At 34.9% G+C, this 25,731-nt stretch overlaps 1 protein-coding gene across 5 annotated transcripts in view; it reads right to left on the reverse strand.

Annotated features, from left to right (window-relative positions):
- The window catches only part of POT1 (protection of telomeres 1), a 63,719-nt gene that overhangs the window by 29,903 nt on the left and 8,085 nt on the right, over nucleotides 1-25,731 (reverse strand). For 4 of the 5 annotated variants that reach the window (XM_071552518.1, XM_071552519.1, XM_071552516.1 and 1 more), the window contains 7 exons: nucleotides 23,086-23,158; nucleotides 21,574-21,665; nucleotides 17,727-17,840; nucleotides 15,873-15,920; nucleotides 14,588-14,702; nucleotides 8,197-8,327; nucleotides 395-685 (listed from right to left, as the gene is read on the reverse strand). In XM_071552518.1, the coding sequence (XP_071408619.1) occupies nucleotides 395-685; nucleotides 8,197-8,327; nucleotides 14,588-14,702; nucleotides 15,873-15,920; nucleotides 17,727-17,840; nucleotides 21,574-21,665; nucleotides 23,086-23,158 (864 nt within the window). The remainder of the gene's footprint in view (nucleotides 1-394; nucleotides 686-8,196; nucleotides 8,328-14,587; nucleotides 14,703-15,872; nucleotides 15,921-17,726; nucleotides 17,841-21,573; nucleotides 21,666-23,085; nucleotides 23,159-25,731) is intronic. The other variant, XM_071552520.1, reaches the window with a different exon arrangement.

Here is a 25,731-nt window from a genome sequence, read left to right on the forward strand (position 1 = left end):
ATCCATACAATGCCATGTTACTCTCTAAAAAACCAAATCGGGTGAACAACTTCAGACAGTACTGTGATTTCTGTTTTGTTTTCAAAGGAATGAAATGTCAAAGGATCATGAGTTTGCTTACATACAAAATGTTTACCTACATAACATTATTTCACCTACATAACATTATTTCAGTCCCTTCTGAGTTGGAAGGGACCCACAAGGATCACTGAATCCAAGTCTTAAGAGAATGGCCAGTACAGGGATCGAACACACAACCTTGGTGTTATTAGCACCACGCTCTAACTTACTGAGCTACTCTCAATGTCTCAATTAGTATGTCTGCTGTGTCAAAAAATGTATCACATCACCTTAACACATAAATCTAACAAATTATTTGAAAAAATAAGTCTACCTTTAGAAGAAATGAAGATCCATCCACTTTTGCTTTTCCTACCAACTGGCAAGTGAGATCAAAGAACAACATTGGCTGAACACTAGACAATTTTACTGCTGGTCCAGAGGTGGAAACATTACTGGCTGCCCAAACACGTAATTCTTCTATTGCTTTATGCTCTTCATCCGTGAAAGTGTATGCTCTGCTAGAAGTTCGAGGAACTACTGGTGCTCCTACAGTTCCATCAAATGTCAAGGAGGCAAATCCTGCACCGGTAATTCCCTGCATCTGTCCATTGTATTGCCTGATCTGCAATAAAGTATCAATGAAAAAAAAACATTTGCACTGCGTGGAAATACAAACAAATTTCTTCAGAAAGAAGAACAGACCATCTATCATTTTTGTTCCTGGTCCTATTGCGAGAACAGAGTGAAAATAAAAACAAATAAAAAAAATAAAATTAGCATAAGAGAACAAAATGAGTAAGCAGAAAATATAATCTTACACAAAAAAATTTTCAAGAGGCAGACTAACACCTACCTGTAAGTATACAGAATCATCACAGAGTATTTTATTCACACAAGTCAAAATATTTGAGTGAGGAACACATCAGGATTACTTTTACAGATGAGGAAACTGAGACACAAGAGAAATTAATTTTTACACAGTAGAGCAATGGCAAAGTTATGGATTCCTGTTTTCTGCCTCTCACAACAGCCCTGTTTCCCAATATTATGGAACGGAAAAAGAAAATATCAGTTCTAGGAGGTTTTTTTTCCATAAAGCAAACAGTGATCAGCTTTCATTCCTTGAATTATGAATACAGCTTTCACAACTACTCAATGTCTACGACCCTGCACATGGCAGGTCCACTGAATCCTGTTCATTTAGCTGAGTGTCTGCTACCATGTAAAACACAGTGTTTAAAGTCTGAAGCATTCATTCAACAATCTAGACTAGTTTACTGCTTTCTGCACTTTATATCTCTGTATCTATATCAAAGGACTGCATGACTCATTACCCGGGAATCTCCAGCCAGCTGTTTAGATCCATCTCTTTTTAATTAATGTCTGCTTACCAAGTAAGCGATATTACTTCTGAATACAGCATTTGTGAGACAATCTACTATAGGATTCCCATTTAGTGAATAGGAAATCAGCCTTAATGTAGGGAAAGCCAATTAAAAAATAACAAAATAAATAAAATATGTAAAATGATAAACCTTAGCTGTGATTATGAGAAAACTACCGATGATCTTGAAGCAAAACCAAACATCCTTAGGCACAGGCAGGTGGAGAAGCCACCGAGTACTCTCAAAGATTAACAGAATTCAACAATATAATTTAGTGAACAACAGAAGAAATGACAGAAGAAAATGCAGAGTGGATCACAGAAGAAAGTATTTCATAGCTGGAAAATTACTTATGCCAGAACCACAGAACAGATGATGGTCAACAGAAATTCTCCAGACGTGTCCTTTAAAAACAAATCCTTGCAAAACTGATGAGGTATAACTGGAGTGTAAAATGAATAAAATCCATGGGAAAATGTTGTTCCATTATGCCACTCAAGTAGAACTCAGCTCAAGTTAAGCAATGATACTGTAAATGTGTTCTATTTTCCACAATTTTGAAATTGAATTAAACTTAGGGAAAAGCGCCAATCTGGGACTTTTGTACATGACAATTCCCCTTCAGCAGACTTTGTGTCATTTCCAGAGGCCTTGGGGCTATTTTTAAAAAATTTGGTGTGGAAGTGTGTATGGGGGAGAAACAGGGCAGTGGGGCAGATGGGTAACACTTTAAAAATTCCTTGAGAATTTAAAATAATTTCAATAAATAATGGTTGCTAAATAAAAATATCCTCTGACACAAAAATGGAGCAGATAAAATGCATTTGGCCTGTTCTAAGCAAGCAAGTAAATTCCAACACATATTGCAGAAGTCTTTGGTATAGTTTTTGTAAACTGAAGAACCATAGGCGAGATGTCACCTTAACAAACTATGGACAAGAAACTCTAGTGATTTCTATGGGCTACAACAGTATCTTGAATACGGTTACTGAAAATAAGCTAATCTTGAAATATTTATAAATAGATTTACAGCAACCTAAAACACCTGACTTTTTTTAACCAAGGCTAGTGTTATTCATCTCACTAAATGGAATAGTGTGATAGTAAATAGTATATAAAGCTAGAATAATAGCATCTCCAAGGTAGTTTTCCATCAAAACTGTTAAACTGTAGAAGCAAAGGACTACTATGAAACCACTGCAGTCACAGGTCATCTTAGAATATCAAACCCCAGTATATACATTTTTGTATACTAAGAAGGATTTTTTAATGATTGTTACTGATGATGTTTGTATGACAAAACATTTCCTGTCAAAAGAAAAAAAACAACATCAAAATGCATTTGGTAAATGTCTTCTTTTTGTAAATGTTTTTTCATCTTAAGTAAACAGCCTAAAGTTTGCCTAGTACTGTATACTGATTACATTTTCTTATATTGTAATAATGTAATCCTGGTGTACTTTTATCTCCAGCTGTATGAACAGAGAGGTAATGAAACAGAGAAGCCATTTAAATTAAACCATTCCAAATATGTATAACAAGAAAACTGAACTACAAAAACTATCTGCAGGCATCTTGCAAAAGAAGTTAACAAGGACAGTCACATGAAAATAAAATGAATTTTTATGAAGACATGACAAACACACCTAAATATTAGGACCACAAATTATAGCTTATTCTCTAGCATTTCTCAGAATTGCTGTCTGCAAAATAAGACTATCAGAAATATCTGCAGCAATGGAAATACAAATTAAAGAAGAAAATGAGCAACATATTGTAGATTTCATTTACCAATTCAGTTCACCTGAACACACAACTATTTTGTGGAAAACACCTGTAAGCAAAAAGCATACATATTTAAACCAGCTGAAATTACTGTTTAGGTAATAATTTCAGAAAACAGCAGACATTGTGATACAGCTTTAGAAATACTCCTCAGAGAAAATAGCATAGTAAATTTAAGAAAATTCTAGTAAAGTAAAAAATTACTATTTTGGAATATTTTTTATATTTAAGACATGAGCAGGTAACTTGACCAAAAGTACTGATATGAAAATATCAGAAAAAATATGCAAATTTCAGAGAAACTCTATCACTGCCTACAGTCAGTATTTCCTGACATTATTTACTACAGTGCAAATACTTGTTTTTAATTTAAATTCCATTCAAAGTGAGTTGTATGCCTTACAGAATTTTTGAAGGGAAGCCAAAAGCAATAGTAATACTGGCATGTCTGGGAAAAATGTTGTTTTCTCTGTGTTAAAAAGAATCTCATTAACTGTTTACTAAAAAAAAATTAATTCCTTCCACTCTTCAGAGCAAGAATTTGAAAATAGCATTGCAGTGCAACAGACAATACATTCTTTGATATCCTTTTTAGCAGAAAGCCTCAAATCTAACTTTGGCCAAGTTTATATATTTGGACCACAATTACTTAGAAGAAATTAAGAGTCTGGGAGCTAAATTCTGCAAGAGTTTAATATTTATTCAGGATGTTATACATCTAAGCTCCAGATCTTCACCTCTCATCCTTATCAGCCTGACAGCTATGGCTAGAGCTGGCCAGGAATAAGAAGTGAGCAGACACTTGTGCTGTGTCTTTCTCTCAATGTCTTTCATACTCCATCAAGTAGAAAGAAGGAAAAGAAATCAACTTTCATCGGACAAATTGGATTAAACTAAGCAAGAGAATACACAGAGACAAGGAAACTGCTAGCCAAGTGCAGAAGTAAGACTGCTCCTGGAAATAACAACAGACTGGCTCAAAGATCAAAGCAGGTAACACAGTGGAACAAATGCTATGTCAAGTATTATGAGGTTTAGGAGAGAGATCACAAGAAGAGAGACAGAACAGAAATAGTAAGGATAACAAAAAAGGGAGCATGATAGTTCTATGTTGTTACAAATCTGCACTCCATAACATTGATATTCAGATTCCCACTACTCTGTGGACAGGTAAAGAGCTTAGAGGCTCACTAGTAAAACATATCTTACCCTTGTCAACCTACTGACCTGTGGAAGGAATAAACATCTATAACGTGGCTATGAAATCCTTTTGCTTGAAGAGGCAATGCATTTATGTTGCAAATCTAACAAGTTTGAATCAGACAGATATGCAATAGATAACATGCAAGGAAGTTGTTTTTCCTGCTGTTTTTCTCCATTTTTTTATTCTAAAGATCTAGGATGGGCATAGGCATGGTGGTATTTGGTCCAAGGTTGGACTTGATGATCTTGGAGGTAATTTCCACCCTTAACAATTCTCGGATTCTGCGATCTGACCATAAAGCTAAAACAATAGGATTATAATCCATAATTATTCCAAAGTTAGTAGATGACACAGTTACAGTCTGTGCAAACTCAGTTCAGATCACAGTGCATTTATGTTATGATACTGCATTTCAGTGCCCTCATTACCCTATTTTTCTACAGAACATTCTCCTACTTAGTGCACAACTTGAGAAGTGTAGTGGTGATGAAATAGTGCTGTATAACAAAGAGGTGAACAATTTTAAGACTTCTACTTCATTTGTTACAAAAACTGGAGCCTATGTACAGAAGAAATTAAGGCACAGGGTAAGAGAAGAGAACCGTATCAAGATTACTGTGACAAAAAGTTAGAGAATTAAGGCTTTGCAATTAGTACAGAGATTTTATTATGCCAAGTTTATGAGAGGTCACTCCCTCTGTCTTCATTTTCCAAGTGTTCTCCAAGCTCCGCAATGCTGTGTCTTCAGGGAAAAGATGTGCCAGAACACATGCTGGACAGTGATTGTATTTAAACAACTAGAGTACATTGAACAAAAGGAACACACAAATAAGAGTGCACTTCATTTTTCACAAATCTCAAACATTAATATGGAAATCAAACACCAATTCACTTCACTGGAGTGCCTCTTCCCTCTCTTTATCAGTGTGACCCTTAGGATTAGTTCTAAGACACTAAGAGCATCCACAGTGAACCATGAAAAAAAATGTTCCAGAAAAAATCCATCTAAGAAAACTCCTCTTTTGCCATGAACATAGAAGGAGACTAGACAAATAGATCACAGGCCTGTTTTTTATACTGGGAGTGTGAGGAGGTACATCCCACCCCCGCTCCCCACAATCTCTGAAGAGCACTGACAGGTTGAAGGCCCAAGTACAGTACTGCAAATCATTAAATTTTATACTTCATGAGAAATCATTCTAAGATGAAATGCATAAAAATGTATTTCAAGAAATAACAACAGAAATGTAACTAAAACATTGTCTTTCAGTTCTGTTACTAAGACACTTAAAATTTTCCTTCTCTGCAGCAAACACTGAGAAAATAAAATTGTTCTCTCTCCAGAGTAATCACAACAGAATCCTCTCCATTAAATTCTTATTAGCTGTGATCATTGGACTTTGCCAACACCTCTGTTACTATGAAGAGAAGTTATATATTAGTGGCTGAGAGTGTAACTTGGAGCAGTAAGTTTTAAAATGTATTTTCTATCAATGTCAGCTTCTTGGATGTCCCTCATCAAAAGCATATCTGGGACAGGTAAAATGTGAACACATGCTGTAAGGACTATGTATATCTATCTGTCCTCACTGGTAAGCACAGCTCTGACAGCCTCTGCTACTCCTGAGAACAGAAGGTGATTAAGGCCTGAATACAAAAGCAGAGGAGAATGAAGGAGGAACTGCAGAAAATGTAATTAGTATGCCAATTAAAGTTCATTTCTTTTTTTAATAGAAAACTGTTGCACAGGAGTCACATCTACTAAGCTTGTTGAGGCTGGAAGAAAGAAAGAAAGAAGTCCTCCCCCTTCCAGTTCATTACCAGAAGTTGGCACCAGGCTTCTTTGTCAGATTTCCAGCTGTTCAGATCAGATATGAAAACTTCCAAAGTACTTGTTGGTTAATGTGGAGTAGTCAAAACACTCCCTTTCGGAAAAAGACAATTTAGTGATTAGAGCATTCTAACTTAGAAAGTAATCAAACAAGCTGTCAGGTTATGCATCTGAAGAAACATAGATTGTGAGCAGCTGGAGGACTGGAAGCCATGTACAATAGCCCAACAGTGACGAAAAAAAAGGGTACACAGGGAAGGAATTAATAGACTCTATCTTTAAATACTGGAACATCATATTGGAGAATGAAAAAGTACCAAGTGACAAAGATTCTAGAATGATCTCAAAAAATTGATGCCAAATCAGGAGAATGGTGAGGTTCCTTTCATGTGCTATATCAGTCGGCTTCCTTAGTAAGCTCACATTAAAAAGAAATACTGAAACTAAGACAGCATGATGTTTGCATAAAGGAGGGTACATACGTAACTCCCTTGACAGTGGTCTTGTTTGTTTTTTTAACATGTACTTCCTATACCTCAAAAAAAAATCCACTGTTAACCTATCACAGACATACAGTACCTTTTCAATTCTTTTTTTTTGACCAGACTCTTTTCTACTTTCTCAATTTTCACATATGTATTACAAGATATGTACTGTTTTAAGAAGCAGTAAACAAGTTTTTATCTCCACTGAATTTCAGAAATGAGTGTATCTGTGTAACATTCATCCTGATGGATTCAGAGAAAATATTAAAATTTAGCATAAGACTTTCCGATCTGAAGTTAAATTAACTTCCAAGACTAACAACATATCTCAAATAGTGATTAGCAACAAAGGCTTCAAAATCTAAATACAGTCTCATTCCACTGTACTGATACATACAGATGACCTTAAGGAAGCTTTATACTAACCTGGAATAAGTTAGCTAACTTATCTCTCCATTGTAAATATTTATTATATACGTGAATAACTGAAGACTGTTTCTGAATCTTAACAAGTTCTTTTTTAACAATCTCAGTGGTCCAAAACTGAAACATTGGATAAATCTTACCACTTTTTACATTTTATTGTCATGGGTTTTCTTCTTTGTTCTCCTGCTACAGTATATCGAAATGTACGTGCTTAGTACTACGGATCTTTATCTCTTTTAGCATCCTTTTGTACAATCTTAAATTTCCTAGATCTCTCAAGAGTGTTCAAATATGCCAAACCATTTTTTTCCACTGGCCTCTTTCATGACATTTATTCATTTCTGCCATAATTATTTTACACAAAAATATATAGTTATGTACGATTATGTTGCAAATTAATATGCAACATGATAAAATCATGCCTTTGGTCCTATTCTGCACCTCTTTAAGTATGGTCCAGCATTGTAAGACTTCTATTCAGTCCCTGTAGTGTGGTTCCTCTTCCTTATACAGTTGCAGCAGGCGTAAGAAAAATATCCAGCAGCAGTACCAAAGCTAATAAAACACTGTTTCCTGTATGATCTTTAATACAGAATAATAGGGTGTAAGGCAGGAAATTATTGAAGCAGTAGCTCCAGCATTCTGCACACTAACAATGCCAGATAGATTCCCTTTACTGGAGTAACTCTTCAACTGACTTAAATTGTTCCACAACAGAGGCCCTAAATAAACTCCTCAATCCTACTAGTTTGAAGAGGAATAAATTGTGCACATATATGTCAGTTAAATCCTGTTAATTTAGAAGTACCATCACATGACTTTTTCCAAGTAGTTTCATATACTGTTGAAAAAATTTCATTGTTTACCTTCAGTTTTGGTTCATACCATAACCACAGCCAATCACCCACTTTATTCAATGTCTCCAAGTGTTAATATCAGTACACAGAATTAAATTACTCCTAAGGTACTCTCATTGCAGAAAAGGGAGTATATATATCCCTCTCATCTAGTACATACCTTTATTCTATGAAATCGAACAATATCTCCAATTTTGTAAATTTTTGGTAGGGAATCTAGATTTCCATTAAAAAGAGTGCATGTTAACTTCACATTTGATGGGTCCACAAGTGTTACAACTGAGCAATAATCTGTAAAATATAAAAGTGTCTGAATCAACAAGAGGCATTATGAAATTATTAATACACAGATATTAAATTTGGGATGAAGATCCATATGGCTGATTTCTTTCTGCCATGTTCTTTGTAACTTTTCTAAATTTTTTACAGTACCATAACAATTGAAGTGTGGCCTACTTGCCAATAATTAGCTCAAATAACTGAAAGTGAAATGTGTGATTAAGCATAGGTCTGTGAATCAAGTTTCAATTACTTTCTCCATAAAATGAGGAACATATGTACAATCTTATGAAGTCCTTTACTGAGATTTATTTTTGCACTGCCTTCTGAAACCGTAATGAGTTATACAAGTTCTAAAAGCAAATTAAAACATAAATTACATAACTTTCACTTCAACAAAATATGCAGGAGATATATATATATATACACACTGCAAGAATCCAGTTACGCAGCAGTAGCTAGAAAATAGAGTAAAAATCTGAAATAAGCCCTTTTGAAGTTAAACTTCATAGAATTTCACTTCTATTAAGGACCTAAAAAGTAAAATCAAAAGAAGATACAAATATAACAATGCCATCCAGCCCAGAATAGAGAATATTTGAAGATGACATAAATTAAACCTGTATTTTCCATTTCAGCTTATAGAGGCACCTTACAAATGTAAAGCAGAGTCAAAGCACACTTGCTCTTTGGCAACGTGGGGCTGGTTCAGCTGCCTGAGGAACAGTATACACTGACCAGCCACAAGCTCCAGCACCACCCGTTGTGTTTCCAAGAGACATGGGGTAACTTGCAACCAGAGCAAGGGCAGTAGAGACTAGGAGGGGGAAGGAAGGTGAAGTGAAGCTGAACCTGATAAAGGTGGAAGAAAGGTGTTTTCCTAAGTGTTCAAATGTTTATCTTCCTCATTTCTCGATAAGTTATCAAATATTTATGTGAACTGGCAATGAATGAAATTCCCCAATACAAATCTGTTTTGCCCTGTCAGACACCTCTTCATCTCCCAGAAATAAAAAACCCAAACAGAAAAGAAAAAAGCCAAATGATCATTAACCCCACCTTCCTTTAGCTATAATTCCATGAGGCAGTTAGTGATAATGCCAATAAACTGGAGTTTACATATGTGGGAACTGAATGAAAGGGTCATAGTTGTAAAACAAAGTCAGTAAAAGCTCCATCATGCATTTTAGATGCAGACATGTAAGTTGCTGCTAAACAGTTTTGAATGAGAATGGTGTCAGCCCACTAAAATTGTCAATTTGCCTTATATAAAAAAGCTACAGCAAGGCAGTCAAAGGGATACCACTGTCGTATGTAAACTCTGTGAACAGACACCCCAGACATGAAGCCAGATATGTTAGACTGGATTAAAATATTTGCTTGTATATGCACTGCCTATGCCTTCAAAAGAAATACACCCTTAAATTTCACTATCATTTAAACTTAAAAGTTTAACCCTAATGTGTTGAGTGAATGAAGCATCGAAAGAAATCCAGTGAAGGCTTACCAAGACATAAAACTTACTTTTCTACACAGATAAAACCCTCCAGTACTTCTATAAAACTACTAGTCTTCTGCCTCCCTGAGATTTTCACACACATTCAATAATGGTAAATTATCATCTCTTTGTATGTATGGCCAGACTTCACAAACAAAGATTTGGGAAGGGCTCTCCCCACATGGGTCTGTCCTTCCAGCCTGCGCAGTGGATTTTTTAGGTGAGGCACAGCGTGCGCAGAACTGGCCCCACTGTTCAAGTCCTAAGGGTCCATTTGCACAGCCAAGCGAGCTTGGACAGTGACAGTGAAGTCCTCGGGACTGTCTACAGCACCCAGTATTAACCGGGGCTGAACCTGCTGAGCATTCGAGAACTTCGGAAGGAAGAGAGGCATTTAACTGCCAGGGGATGGTCCCCACTGAGACTTGAACTCAGGACCTTGGGATTCAGAGTCCAGAGTGCTGTCCTTTACACCATGGGACTGCCCCAAAATTATCATCTATTGCACTCAGAAGTTGCTAAGCATCATTCCTTTGCACACTCCCACCAAAGGTGCACGGTTCAGTGTCACATAGAACCTATTTTGACATTCTGTGCTAGGAATGTAATGAATAAAGTTTCAGGCTGACAAAACTGCAAGTATTTACTACTGTAAGGCAAAGACACATTGTTATATGTCTTTGGGTACGAATTCTAGAGGTTGATTTAATGGGTCAGATGCAGATACAAGCAAAATGAGCAATTAAGAAGAAAAACCTATGGTTCATAGATTTACAGTCTTTTGAGGATACAGAATAACATGCTACAGTATATTGAGATAATCAAACACCAAAATCAAGAGTGCACTAACAAAAATACTCCACATTAAAATTGTGGTTACTCTTTGATGCCATGATTATACAACCTCATCAGCTTCATACATGTGCACCTGCCTATTTAACAGCAGAAGTTAACACATGGCCTCAATTTTCTGTGCAATTAGCATACTCATGTAATCATCCTAGTCAAAGCAGTATAAAATATTACATTCACTTTATATAGCTAGGGAACATCATCTACATAATAGAGGTTCTCTGTCTCTGTGATTTTAGTCTTCTATTCCAAATTATCACCTGAAAACACGACTTCTACAATAAACCTAATTACAGGAGAGGTGTTTGAGAACAAAGCATAAAGACTGATCTTCTTTTAATGAAATCTTCATCCAGCAAGTCCTTTTTGAAGGTTAAAAGTAAAAAGCCACCTGTCTTTTCTTCTCCAGCTGAAATGTGAAAATTATTTTCTGCTTTCCACAGCATCATTACAATTCAGTGATTGAATTCATTTTTCTGATAAAGTGATTCAAACTTTAAACAGAATTGCGGAATTTAAATAATATCCCCATGTTAAAGAAAACAATATAATAAATGTCATTGGTCAAACTTCTGATCTTTCTCAATACACCTTCCAACAAAGCAAAATCCCTTAGTTACCAAGCTAATAAATAAACAAATAATGGAAGCTTAAGTATTGGAGTCAATTTTCCTTTACTAGAGAAATTTACTCCACGGATTAAGTTTAAAAAGGAAATTTTGCCACCAATAAATTTTACCTGTAATAATCTGTCTTAAAAATATGACACAACAAATGCACAGTTCAGTAAATTTATATACTATAAAAGAAAGCTTTTTAGTTTCTTACTAGATTGACTCAGTAAAAGAACTGGATTTCAGCTGACACTACAGAGAACTCCAAACTGCATCTATTTTTTAATATACTTAATTATTATGAAGTGGTATTCTCACTCAGGCATATCATCATGTGAGGAACCATCAGCTAAGACAGCTATCCATAAGGATGCTTGCAGCATCGCAGAATTGTTTTTTATGAAAACAAGGAGATAAGTGATGTTTGCTTTAAATGAAAGTACAGTGATGCATCTGTCTTACATGCTTTTTACATCCTTTCAGATTAGTCCTTTTTGTTTTTAAGAATACAATTGCTTTAACTTGTTAATTAGTTTTTATTTCACCTCATAAAAAAACTGCAGCTATTAAGTGATCAGTACAAGGTTATCTGCACGAACAAAGCTGATTGACAAGCTTCTAGGTCCTGACTTTAAATAATATGAAATATGAATGTTTTGTTGTTCAGCAGTTCAGAACAATCACTGACACTTTGAACCCTCCTAAAGGAGACATCACTCTGGATTGTGGGGGGAAAAAAAAATCAAAAACCAACATGGAAATATTTAACTGATTAGTGAATGTTTTTACTCAAAAAATCAAATCCATTAGAACTCTTTTAGAGATTTTCATTATAAATTTGCAAATGAAGCACAACTGTACTCATAAATAAGAAACCTCAAATTGTGTCCCTGTTCTCCACTGACATTATTGTGTTGGGCTCTTTTAATAAAACCAAATGAAAATATATAAATATATATAAATAACCAACTGAAAATATATAAACAGGGAAGATATATTAGGATGTTATTAATGACATCTAGGCAAGGGTTACTTGTTAAATAAATAATCATTTTCCCTATTACATTTCTACTACTTAGGAAATTGAGGTTAACCTGACAAGTAACTCAGTTGCAAAAATCTGTCCTAGCTGTTTCAGAGACATGCTACTTTGAAAGCTGGTGCATTTAACTCACTGTTTTTATATATCTGGAAAGAACGGCTGTCCTAAAGATTTCCAGCAACAAGTGCTTGTCTAGTTAAGATGTTCAAAGTCCTCAGTTCCTCAAAGTCTTGTTAAAGTAGATGGACAAATGACAAATCTTGACCACCTGAACCTTTAATTGTCCTTCCATGATTTACTCAAAAAGTGAAAGTAGTACTTTCTACTTTGATTAATTCCCTTGTTACTACTTTTGCTGTCAGCAATGTGAAAAAGGAAAAAAAACAACCCTTTAAAAGATTTTGTGGGGTTTGTTTGCTTATTTGCCTTTAAGTCTGAGTCTTAAATCCACAATATTTTTCAAGGAGAAAGAACCTCTGTTCACCCCCAGTAATATCCTTGATCACAGATAAAGAAGTTACCAGACACCACCACAAAATTAGGATTTCAAGAAGCTCGTTACAGTGACAGACATGTTGTTTGGCAGCTTGTGCAAAAAAGATCTATCAATCTTTTACATTAAATACAGGATAACTGTTCTCTGCTCTGTACATATCTCTATTACACTCACACCTTTACAACGAAGCATTTTACAGATTAATGGCACATGAAGCAGGAAGAAGTTATCAATGGTAAGATCTCATAAATAAAATATTCTGTAAACTTTTCAGTTTGATCCTTCTATTTGAAAAAGCATAAAGACTATGTGTTATCACTGTATATACATTAATATTTAAGCATTAATTGTAGCTAAAACATTTGCTACATTCACAGCCAACGTGCACACACTTAATTTAGTATCTTATGAATATTCGCATTTCTATTTAGATGACAGAACAAATTTTGTGTTTTCAGTTTAAATGCTTTGAGTTCCTCCTGAAGGTACTTTCACTTACTATTATTCCTCATTTACATCTAGGAATATCTGTTGTGCTGTAACTTTCTTAATGTAAAACAATTGGAATTTTTACTTCTCAGCCTTTACCAGGCTACACTATTATCAAACAACAATTACTTTCTAATCTGTGACATCTATCTTTTCAACACCTTTCTCTAACAACTACCCTTTGCTTTTTTCTATATAAACCAATCAAAACAATATCACATCTTACAAAATTCAATTTATAACTTTAATGTATCAATGTAGAATATGATAATACTCAGTTTAATTTAGTCTCACAAGGAAAAAAACAAAGCATGCTATATTTGCTATAAAAACAGATGGACCATTACTGGCTCAGTTCCTAACTAAATGCCTATATCTATATTTAAATGTTAACATTTAAATTTGATTATCCATATTCTTCAGACTTGGCTTTTTTATGTTTCAGAGTTATTTTGGGGAACATTACTGCCTTCTCGACATTGAGTAAGAAACAGATCTGTTCGCAAAAGGCTTTGCAAACCACTAACTCTTAGTTCTGAGTTAATGCTCAGTTCTGAAAGTTCTGTATTTAGAAGCCAAATTCATAGCTAGTAACGTTATTTTAGAGACTTACACGTGTAATTAAGACCATAAAAATCAAAAATCACCATCATAATCTATTCTTTTTTGTTTGATTAGAATTACATTTAGAAGGTGGGAAAAAGACTAACTTCAAAACACACAGTAATTTTACAATAAACAGAAAACACTTTGATTAATTCTGAATCATGTAAGAAATTCTACTGCTTAACCACATTCAGTAGTGATATTGCTTTCTGTGTACTTTCTGAGCACCTAGTGAAAAGGCACAATCTTCAAGCACGATCACAATCAGTAAGTGTTCACCTCACAGACAAAAAATTATTCAGTTGTTGCACAACTTCTGCAAGCAACAAATATGCTGGTACCACATTTCTAGCACATTGTAATATTTCTTGTCAAAATCTCAAGGACAAATTGCACATAGATAGACAAGAATCCTTTCTTACAAGGACAGGTACAGGGCTTTTCTTTGTACAGGTCCTTTTCTGTTTCGCACTGCTAGTATGAACTTAATACTTTGCTCATTTGCTCTCCCCACTACTCTGCCTAAACTGACCGTGATATCCCTTATGATATCCCTCGTTCTGTTTCCTTGATAATAGCTAAGAACCAGGTCAAAGGATTATGTGAATTTATTGTTCTGGTTGACTTTTAACGAACATCGTAAGAGATGTAAAATCTCTTGGATATAGTACATACCAGTCCCTTTGCTAACATACGGAGGCTTGAAGAATTTCACAACGCCATACAAATTCACTATAGTTCCATCTTTAAGACAATTCAGGGGAGTGTACACGTATTGTGGAGCAATAGCCTGGAAAGTCATGAGAAAATTAGGGAACAGAAGAAAAAGTTATTCAAACATTCACACAGAACTTTGTCTCTTAACACCACTCATCCTCAGACATATTTATTTAATCTTCAAAAGAAAGATTATTTAATTCTTTATATTTATTCACTTCAGACTCAGAAAACACACAAAATATTTAATTTCTTTTTGTGATTGCATCTTCCTTGCAATAAACCAATCAGTAAGTTCAAGTAAGTTTTAATACATGAATCAGGTAAGTAAAAGCCATTATAATAAAGAACAATGAAACACAATTTTTTACTGATTCATTTTAACATGTCCATAGAAAGGGCTTTTTAAAGCACATAAATAATTTTGTATTTCTTATTGGCAGTGTCACTGCACAGAATCACTGCCTCAGGCTGGCATGGGGGAGTTACTCTCACAGCCATTGTGTACATCTTCCAATTAAAATAGCACAATTGTTGAAGGATTAAAGAAATTAAGGACCAGTTTCTACTGTTTAAGGACTATTCTCCTCTCATCTTAAGGTTGTAATATAGGCTAGTTAGACTCTTTTAAAGAATACGGTTTCTGTCAAACTGATTGGTAACTGTGATTTTCAATTACTACCCTGGAGGAAAAAATGCAAATCTTAATAAAATTAACATGAAAATAAGTTGTATCATGACTGGTACTGAATCTTGAACATCATGATAAAAAAATAAAATTTCATAAAGCAATTTCTATACCTTTAATATACTATTTTCTTTAGAATTTTAATTTATACACCTAAAGGCTTGTTCCAAAAAGTAATCAGAACAAATGGTAAGACCAATACCTGAAGTCTGATTTTAAATCAAAGAAAGATTCATATTTCCCTTTTTTTTAAGCGTAAGCATACAATCTTATTTAGAACAATAGTTACCATTTTAGTTTGTATTTCCTAAACAAACATGCAGACTGTTTGGAGATCAAGATGGGAACTATATTGTAAATACAGAAAATGTAGTACTTTTTTGTATTTCATTCTGTGTTCCAGGTATATTATTTGCAAAACTAAAAGCTAAACAAATGACTGCTGGGATAATAGTATGGAAGCAAATTAAACAGGAACAAAAATTCATTCCACACATTCTTATTTACATGCCGTTAGTCTTGTGTGATTTAAAAACATCCCAAATATAAACTCACTATAGATGTGGTTTCTGAAGCAGTAGTTGTTCTTGGTTTAGTGTCAATCTGTGGAGAAACAAATAGTAAACTTTCTGATTATAAAATTGAAGGCACTGCAAATATAACAACATTTGATAATACTAAAGCAAATATAACACTATAAAGCAAGTAAAAAACAGCCTTACAGACATTTTTGCTATATGAATCACCTGTGAATCTGGTAAAAGTTTATCTACAGAAGAAAAGAAAGAAGTATTTACTGCAATCACAGTCAGACAAAATAAAATATACATTTTCTAAAGCAGAAACACAATGAGTTGAATATGATTTAGGTCACATTAGTAGAGTAGCATTTGCAAGTTGGAGGCCACAAATTCAAAACTGTACTTGCTTAAGTTAAAATGTAAATGGGTGTAGGTTTTATACACATCAGTGCTTAGAGCAGATCTACTCTCAGTGACTTGTTACTCTTCTCTGGGAGAAAAAAAATAAAAAAGGTCAAGGCAACGTCACCAGAATGAAATAAATTTTATTTAAAGATAGTTCCTATGTGTTTTGGGTCATACTTATAAGAAAAGAACTAATTCTGGTGGTTTGACAAAAAGCCAAACATACCCCCTCTCTATGAAAAACACAGGGCTCAGCTGCCATCCTGATGATAGACCAGAGCCTGCCTGCCAGACAAGGGGCCCCATGCCTCAGCTGTGCATTGCCTCAGCACTGCAGATCCCTCCTAAGGGATCTGGTTTTGCTGTCCACCCTCAGCAGCATTCCTAAAGCTAATTTTGCTTTCATTTTTTGTTTTGTTTTAAAGAGCTGAGTAAAAAGCTGTAATTGAGAAAGTGAAGTACAGAAGTCTGATCATTTGTACTAATATTAAGCATCCAACAGGAATGTAAATTGAGCACTGAAAGCTCCATTCTATTGTCAGTGATGAGACAGACAACTCCTCAGCACAACCCCGGCATTCAGCGCGCTGCACATAGTCCTTCGAATCTATGTCCTGAGGTCTTGCCAATACTCAATTGAATGCCTTGTGTAGTTCCTAAAATTTGGTGCTTTTGATGTAGACACACCTGTTCCAACTCAAGGCACAGTTTTGCTATCTAGTATCTTCAATGAAATATACTGTTTCTACCTATATATCATCATTATCAACAGATAATGTAATGAAACAGCCTGCACTATCATTTTAAATCATTTAGTTTCTCACTGAGCTGTGTGCTAAGCTTTCATTTTCTACAGAGGTCAATTCTGAAATAAAAATGACTTTCTGAAATAAGAAAAACTGTAAATTTTTCTTAAATTTAATATTTAATTAGAAAACAACAACACAGATAAAAATGAACATCATTAATGTGAGATTAGTACAAAAGAACAAATATTTTATTCAGGCAAAAGGGTGCAATTCTCTTTAAAAAAAATTTAGAATTTATGAATTCATGTATTTCAAAGGCAAAGACTAATGACGTGAGTTAAAGCAATACAAAGTCACAGATCAGAGAAAACTAAAAATTATAGACCTGAAATTCCTCTTGTATCCCGTTCCTTGTCTACATTATTGAAATGTGTTATGCATGAGCATGGTTTAAAAAGCTCTAGGGATCTATCTAAAACCAACTAAAGTCAAATTTCTGCACTCATCAAGTAGAAATTTACCTGGGAAATAGTTTGGTTAGTGTTGTTATAAAATTGAATGTAAACATACACACACCCACACACACACAAAGGTGTCTGGATTGTTTCCTGATGAACAAGGTAAAATAATCTGTAGCATTTTAGTTTCTAACAGATTTACTGTTTTTTCTACTATACAGCATAATGTTAATGTTTAGTAATTTTTTGGGGGAAAAAAGTTAGATACCCACGTACATAATAAATGGTTGATCCAGCTTCTTCAGACACTTCCAGGTGACAACAATGTCTACCATCCTCTCTTGCTGTAGGTGATTCTACCACCTTAAATCCTGCCACTATGAAGGTGTCCTATAGGGACAAAGGAATAATCAGAAAATTACGCAGACTGTATCACATACTCTACTTTATATGTATGTGCTCTGAAATTTCACCCTAAAGTCTCAAGACATTTAAGAAACAAAAATCCTGAACAAATTGTAAAAACTGCCCTTAACTTTCCCAATTTAGTTTTTCTACCCATGGAATTTATATTTCCAACCAATGCCAGCAAGCTTTTTTTTTTTTTCAAATTCTGCTAAAACTTTTGCACTGTTGATGCTACTGTGACTGACAAGGCTATTTTTGACCCCCCTAGAGGGGATGATTCACACTGAATAAGGCAAAAGAATCATTCCTCTTTGAATAGACTGATGGCTAACTCCTTTCTCATTGAGCTTAACTAAGGTAGGAAAGAAATCACACATCACATCAGCAGTGACAAAACCCTCTTTTTTTGGAGCTTCTTTCTCACTGAGTTACAGCTGCACTTTGAAAAAGCTCTCCTAGTAAATATTTTCTGTTTCTTTGGACCAATACCTTCCAATTTCTTCCTTAAGGGTCAAATAGGTGAGTCAATCAATAGGGAGGTTTCTGGTAGCTAAAAACATTATAAACTTTTCTGGCATTACTCCTGAGATTTTGGTACATGAAGCAATTATACCTGCACTTTCACTTCCGAACAAAGTTCCTCAGACAACACAAAGTGAACAAGAAAAGGACCATTTAAAAGGTATGTGATTCAAGTACCAGCAGTAGCTCATGTTTTTAGCAGTAACCGCCCCAAATGAAAAAAGCAGAAGACAGAAAATACATAGAACACCTTTAGAAAATCAGACTTGAATAAAAAAAAAGTATCTGATACAATGTAAAATTCCTTTATAGTCAGGTCCCTTGTTATCAGAATTGTACAGCAGGCTTGTACCAGTGTGAACCATTCCAGTAAACATATTAGACTTGGACCCTATTTCTATTCAAGCTTCTACCAAAAGCACTTCTATAAACTTTTACTGAATGATTTTTGCTTATGTGTTTATTTGATTACAGAAAAAAAAAAGATTTTTGATTAAAGTTGACAGTTTTAGCCAAATACTGTGCTACAATGCTTCTTTTTCTGCTATTTCAGCAATCTGACAATGCTACTCTAAATGATTTAAGATCCAAAACCTTGATGTTTCGTGCAAGAAAAAGAAAGACTGCAATATTAAGTGACAGTGATATATTTAGTTATTAAAACATTGGGGGAAAAATTTCTGCAGAAAACCTAAGTTTAATCAGACAGTTTAACACACAATGAAACTACTTAGGACATGGTGACTTTCAGGTAGTGTCATAAATGGGAATACAATGTACATTTTGTCTAGAAAGAACTACCTAAGTCACCTAGATACCCAGAGCCAAGTTAAAATGTGTCAAAATAATCACATGACTCAGTATTCCTTGAATTTATAACACATCACTCTAACATACATGGAAGTAGTTTCATTCTTTCCAGATACAAAAACACACAAACGCAAGCTTCAGGAAACCCTTTTTTATGTGTCTTTCCTTTCACTGTTGCAGCATGTTCCTTCAAAAGTAAAATCAATCTTGAGCTAAAAAGCTATGCCTTGCTATACATTATTCCCACGTCAGCATATTATTAGATTGCAGGCTGCACAAGATTCTGGGACTTGGTTGCTGAGTCAGGAGTGGAGCTCCGTACAGCTGACTTGACTTGTCTTGTTCTCCTATCAGAAGGAACTTCAAAATTATGTAGACTCAGCCTGTACACATGTTGATAATAAAAGGAAACTTTTTTGTAAATTATATTAAATCACTAGTGATTACTCTCATGTAATACATATGCCATGTGTTTCACGACATGGAAAAAAAAACCCTGTGAAAGGACTGGGCAATTTTCATGAGGAAAAAAAGACAGCATAACTTCAAACCCTAGTTTTACCAGTAGAAAGAACAGGTCTATTCTCAGATTTGTTAAGAATTCAGTCAACTTTGATAGGCTGTGATTTGCAGTTTCTAAACGTGCAAAAAATTTTCACGATATTTGCATAGTGCTTTGAAATTTAATGCTATATTAGTTTCAATATATATTAGTTTTCAATTTCACCTTTAGCTAAGAAGGTCTCATAATTGGCTTCAGAATCAATGCTATTTACATAAATTGGTGGATTTTTATATAAACAGACTAGTACTACGTTGCATATATAGATCAAATAACCAATTTCACCAACAATTTTAAACAGCAAAAAGAAATTCTATTCCCTTCATTCAAAAAGTGTGAAACACAGGAAGGACAGTACTTTCCCTGAAGTTTATTCTATTACAAAATAAGAAGACTCTCAAGAGACAACGCAGTTATTCACATTTTTAGAATCAACCTGCTCCTCCCCCAGGCTGCTTAGCTGAAGTTGTTACAGTATGCTAAGAACAATATGGAAGTTACACAAAACAAAAATTTGGAATAGTAAGCAAACAGCAGGAACTATTGGATCTTACTGAAGTAATTAATGACTAAAAATTTGGGTTATTTTAAAACTAAATCTAGTCCATAATTGCTGAACTGCAACTCCGTTAGATTCAGAAATCATGGTTTCCTCATGTTCAGGTTCTTCCAAAATTTAAAGATCATTTGTGACATGTGGAAAGCACCATGAAGGTTCAGTCCATTCGGAAAGAATGAATTCTGGTTTTAATGCACTCTGGCCAACTAAGGGGGATGTTGTCTGTAGGCTGTGGTTTCCTAATCAACTCTTTAGCACTGATCTTTTAATTTTCTAATTGCTGCTCAGTGCCTTGTTCAAGATTTGTATTTTTATGAGGAAAAAATTGATTTGTTTGTTGAATTTTAAAAAGATTCTGCAGCTTATATATTTAGTAAATTAGTTCAGGAACTTCCCATCCTGGTTTCACTGTCAAAATTCTGTGGAACTAAGAAATCTGTAAAAAGACTGTAATTTGCCCAGAGAAGTTATGGATACCCCATCACTGGAAGTGTTCAGAGTTAGGCTGGATGGGGTTTTGGAGCAATCCTATGTAGTGAAAAATGTCCCTATTCATGGCAAGGGGGTTGCAACTGGATGATCTTTAGAGGTACCTTCCAGCCCAAACCATTCTGATTTAGTGAGAATGCATATCGCAAAAGAAAAAGCACTAACATGAGATCATAATGTATTGTACACTAATTTTAATTTGGTATTTGACTAATGTTGGCAAACTGACAGGCAATCTAATAAAAAATGTTGAGGTAATATTTTTTACTTTGTTTTCCTTCTTTAGTTGCAATATCGTGTCTCACAAACTCACAGGCTGACTTTGGTCAAAGTCCTGTACCCTGGAGTTAATCACACCTATCCCTGACAGAGGAAGACACCAGCACCCAGCCAGTGATGAAAACAGTATGCATTATTTTAACTTTTTTTCTTTAAAAAAACCTTTTACTGTAATTGCCTTTTAAATTAATTAAATTATAAAATTTATCTTATAAAATGGCAAAACATTCAAAATATGAACATAAATGGATGACTTCTCTGCTATCCCTACTGATGATCCTTTACTTGTTCGGTAAAATGCACTGATTTGCTTTATTTCAATATTACTGTTAGAAAGAACTTAAGTAAGAAAATACTTTTTTTGTTCTAGTTCATATTTATAGATTTGAAGGGACTGAAAGAAACTATTTCTAATTTTAGTGATAGGTAGAGAAAGAAGTCAATCTGTGAAAACCAATTCCTAAAATAAGAATATTTATTTTTGTTGTCGTTACCCCATGGCGTATAACTTTTGCACAATCCTGTGCCATTTTTCCATGTATCAAAACATTGATGCTGCTGATCCGGGAACACAAGTCATCCAAATCTAGAGTAAAAAAACCAGAAGTGTTCAAATCACCATACCTCCTCCAAAACAAAACAGCAGTGGGAGAGATTTGGAAAACTAGTTCATCTACACAGTCTAACACTTTTCATCTCAATTAATCTACAAACAGAAAAGAAATCAAATAGTTATACAACTACTTTTATATGCTAACTGTATATTGCTCAAAATATTCATGAGAGGATCATTTAAAATGTGCATACTGTACACCAGTGTACATTACACAGAAATTACAAAGATTTCCATTTGGACAATTGAGCGTATAGTGTTAGAGAGGAAATATTATCCAGTCACATTTGATTTTTACATTAACACAGATCTTACTGTAGAATTTATAAACTGAAGATATTCCAGGACTTCAACCTATCAATTAATAGCCTTCCAGAAGGACTGAAGCAGAAATTATGTTGTTAGCTTAAAAGAGTTTTCTACCTTTTCCTGTTCAGAAACAAGGTTAATGATTTAGATATGCTAACTTGTGTTTCCAGGTTGGGGAAAATGTACAGCAACTCTCTCCCCTTCTGAACAGTTGCATGAAATTAGCAAGAACCAGGGAGGTTCAGCATCACTCTGAGAACCCTGAAGCCAGCAAGAAAACTGACTCAGGTCCCATCAACTTCACTGACCTCTGCTAACACCAGTCACAAGCAGTATTACCAGGCAGGATCTACACCCCCTGGCAGATCTGAGCCTGCTGCTCAGTTACAGGAATCAGGAGGCATAGAGGGACAAAGTGATGATTCTCTAGCCAGTGTAAGCAACAAGTCGAACATGAAATGGCAGGAAATGTAAAGTTCCTTGAATTCAACAGACTCCTGACAAATTATGTTTTCCAACTTCCTGGCTGGAGGGGGCAATGAGCTTTAGATGTACTATTTTTCAGTATCATTTATTATAGGATGAATGACTTAGATCGTTCAACATGTTAGTATATCTACTAACATTCAAATACTTGAGCAATCAGGTGAAATTCCATATTTTAACTGCTTATTTTTAAACAGAATGAAAGAAAAATATTTTGCTGCTAATCAAGAGAATGACCTATATTAAATGTGCACTTACATAGTATATGCTATGTATATTGTGTGTAACGATTGTGTGTGCAATTTTCTTAGTCCTTCTTTATGATAAGCAGTTTGAAAATACACTATTGAAGCTGTACATATAGCTAATATATTTCCAGGACAGTATTTAAAAAAATTATGCAACAAGGAGTCTACTGAAATATAAAGACTGTATTGTTTCCATTACCTTGCCTGGCAGAAGTTTAAGATAAACTTTTTTGTATAAAATGAACACTTTTAGAGAGCATTTTAAATATAATATTTTACTGAACACTATACAAAAGCAGGTGCTACTGATGTAATACCATAAACTTAAAACATATACTTAAATGCAGTACCTTGAAGAACAATCTTGAAAAAGTCAGTCCCATCTCCAAGTTTTGTTAATGGGTAGGAAAGAACAACTATTCCCTAAAAAGCAAAGAGTAAAATAAAATATTGTGAGCTAAGACTATATGCATCTAAGCAACTAAAATAATGATAGCAGCTGAAACATCTGTAAGCTAAAAAAGGCAGACTTTGAGTGCTAAGTGAAAATTATCACCTGAATACTTAAAAAAACCCAACAAACTGCTAAAGACAGCACTGAAAAGCAAAACTCTTGAGATTAACAAAGGAAATATTACATGCCAATACTACCTAGATGCTAGTGACTAGATGATAAACTGAGATTAAACAACAAGGTAGCAGTTATGGAACTATACATGTAACTTTACTAGTTACAAAATAGCATAAAAGGCTATAGTTTTAGAACAAAACCTGAAAGGCATCTAGAGATGTAGTGATCAAAATCCTAGAAGATACAGCAATTTCTCAAAAAATTTGGCAAATGATTACAACATAAATACCAAAATAAAATCACAGTAAAGATATATGCTTAACACCAAATCAGGATAAAATAAGCAGTAGTGAATTTTTACTGTAGAGGCCTTTCAGAGTAAAATTTTTCCTACAATATGCTAACTGAGGAGGACTCCAAATCAAATTCAACAAGATTTTACTATCTGTTTTATAAAGAAATAATAAAACCCCATAAAACCTCAATGTCATTTTCCAGATGCTATTTTTTTAAAGTAGTTTGATACTTAAGATCCCTTACAAAACTTGTTAGTCTTCTCTGCGAAAAGCAGGAACTTACCTGTTAAAAACAAAGGGTTGTCATTTGGTTTAAAAATTACAACTTTGTTTAAAATTTCAATTAATATGTACATATATATGTACTCGTTCTTGATGAGATTCTCTTGAGCTGTACTCAGGTAAATAACAGAATACAGAATTTTTCTTGTATTAACGTCTTTGCAATGAAACAGTCACCTCAGGAACACTCAACATTTACATATGATTTTTTTCTTACTAGGAAATTTCAATCTGCACCAGTATGCTATTTACAAGCAAAATACACTGATCAGATAGTGAGTGCTTTCTGACTATCTTTCCTTTTACATCCCAGTATCATCCAGAGAGTCTTCAAATTCTGGGACCACATTCTTTGCTCTAATAGTCTGTCTCCAACACTTTCCTTTGTATCCCAAACACCTACACTCTAGTTATTGTCCTCAGCAGACATACCACCTCCCCATGGCTTTCTCCACAAGCCCAGCACACTTGGGCTCCAAGATTCAACAAAACCCACCTTAGCAAGAGTCGCTCAAATTGACTGTTCCCCCACAAATCCTGCACTGCTTATTGAATTCATAAGCAAACTGCTTCCAAAAACCTCCACATTCCATATGCTACTAGACTCACTCTCAACTATGTGCTATTCTTCCAGTGACTGCCTCCCTCCTTTGTCAGGCCTCATTCCTCAGTCTGGTCCTACAGCTGATTTGGCAGCTGATTTCCAGGTGTGGTTCAGCTTTGTCAGAGGATGATGAACTAACAGGAGAAGGCATCAAGTTTAGTTAACAGACATGATGACTGGGATGTATGACCGTTGCTTGTGCAGTTGTTCCACAGATTTAAAATCTGCATTTCCCAGATGGATGCCAGGAAGAAAAAAAGTTTCAGAAAAATGAAAGGACTGAGGCACACAAGCCAGACAGAAGCATCCCAAATGTATTTTGTTGCTTTTTCTCAGAACACACTTCATAAAAATCCTTGTTTGCCCTCCCTCCTTTGTCAAAGCAGGATCTGATCCCTGTTTTGGCAGGTCTAGAGTGAGTGTGCTGTGCCACCACTAAGATTACCTAGTATCAGTACATTCTAAGGTTCACTTCAAGATAAGCCTGCAGAACTGGATTTTCCTACATATTTAATGGTGCATTAGCACCAGTTTTATCAGCTCTCCACTTGCACTGTTTTTATATTAAGCTGTTTTCGTCACCTACTAATCCATGTGAGCAGCAGCATGTTCTCTTAACATAAGGCAGAAATCTGAGAATGACACTGTACACGCTTTTCCTTTCAGCAATCAGCTATAGCAATGCATGTATGCTTTAAATCATAGTCTGGTAATAACTGCTTTGCTTTCCTAATGAAAACATTTATTTTGGCAGAAACATTTTCTAACTTATGATCCATTTTTGTCTCCTAGACCATTTCCTTCTAAAGAGAATCCGTGTTCTTCCATGTCCACGCTGCTTGCAGACATAGCTCTTCAAAGCAGGAAAGCCTGCAGGTGAACAGGGACAGGAAACTCCTGAGGAATCAACCCCGTTTGCTAGCAGCATTGGTTATGTTCCTTTACAAGACCTAAGGGAGGCTGGATCATTCTCAATCACATCACCTCCTAATACACTCAACTGCGGCCTCTTTTTTCCAAAAAGGGCAGTTTTGTTCCTTTGTTATACCTAACTGCAGTACTCCTGGCATCCGACACCACAATGATCCAGGGCAGCGAGTGAAAGCAGCAGAAAACTATCCCCTCTCCTTTGACATGGATAGCCCTCTGTCAGTTTATTTCTCATGAATGGACTCAAACACAAGGTCAGATAAGCATGAATGGAATTGGAAATATATAGCTTGGGAAGCAAAAATGTTTTCTG

Source organism: Pithys albifrons, chromosome 3, assembly GCF_047495875.1.
Source record: "Pithys albifrons albifrons isolate INPA30051 chromosome 3, PitAlb_v1, whole genome shotgun sequence".
Classification (NCBI taxonomy): Eukaryota; Metazoa; Chordata; class Aves; order Passeriformes; family Thamnophilidae; genus Pithys; species Pithys albifrons.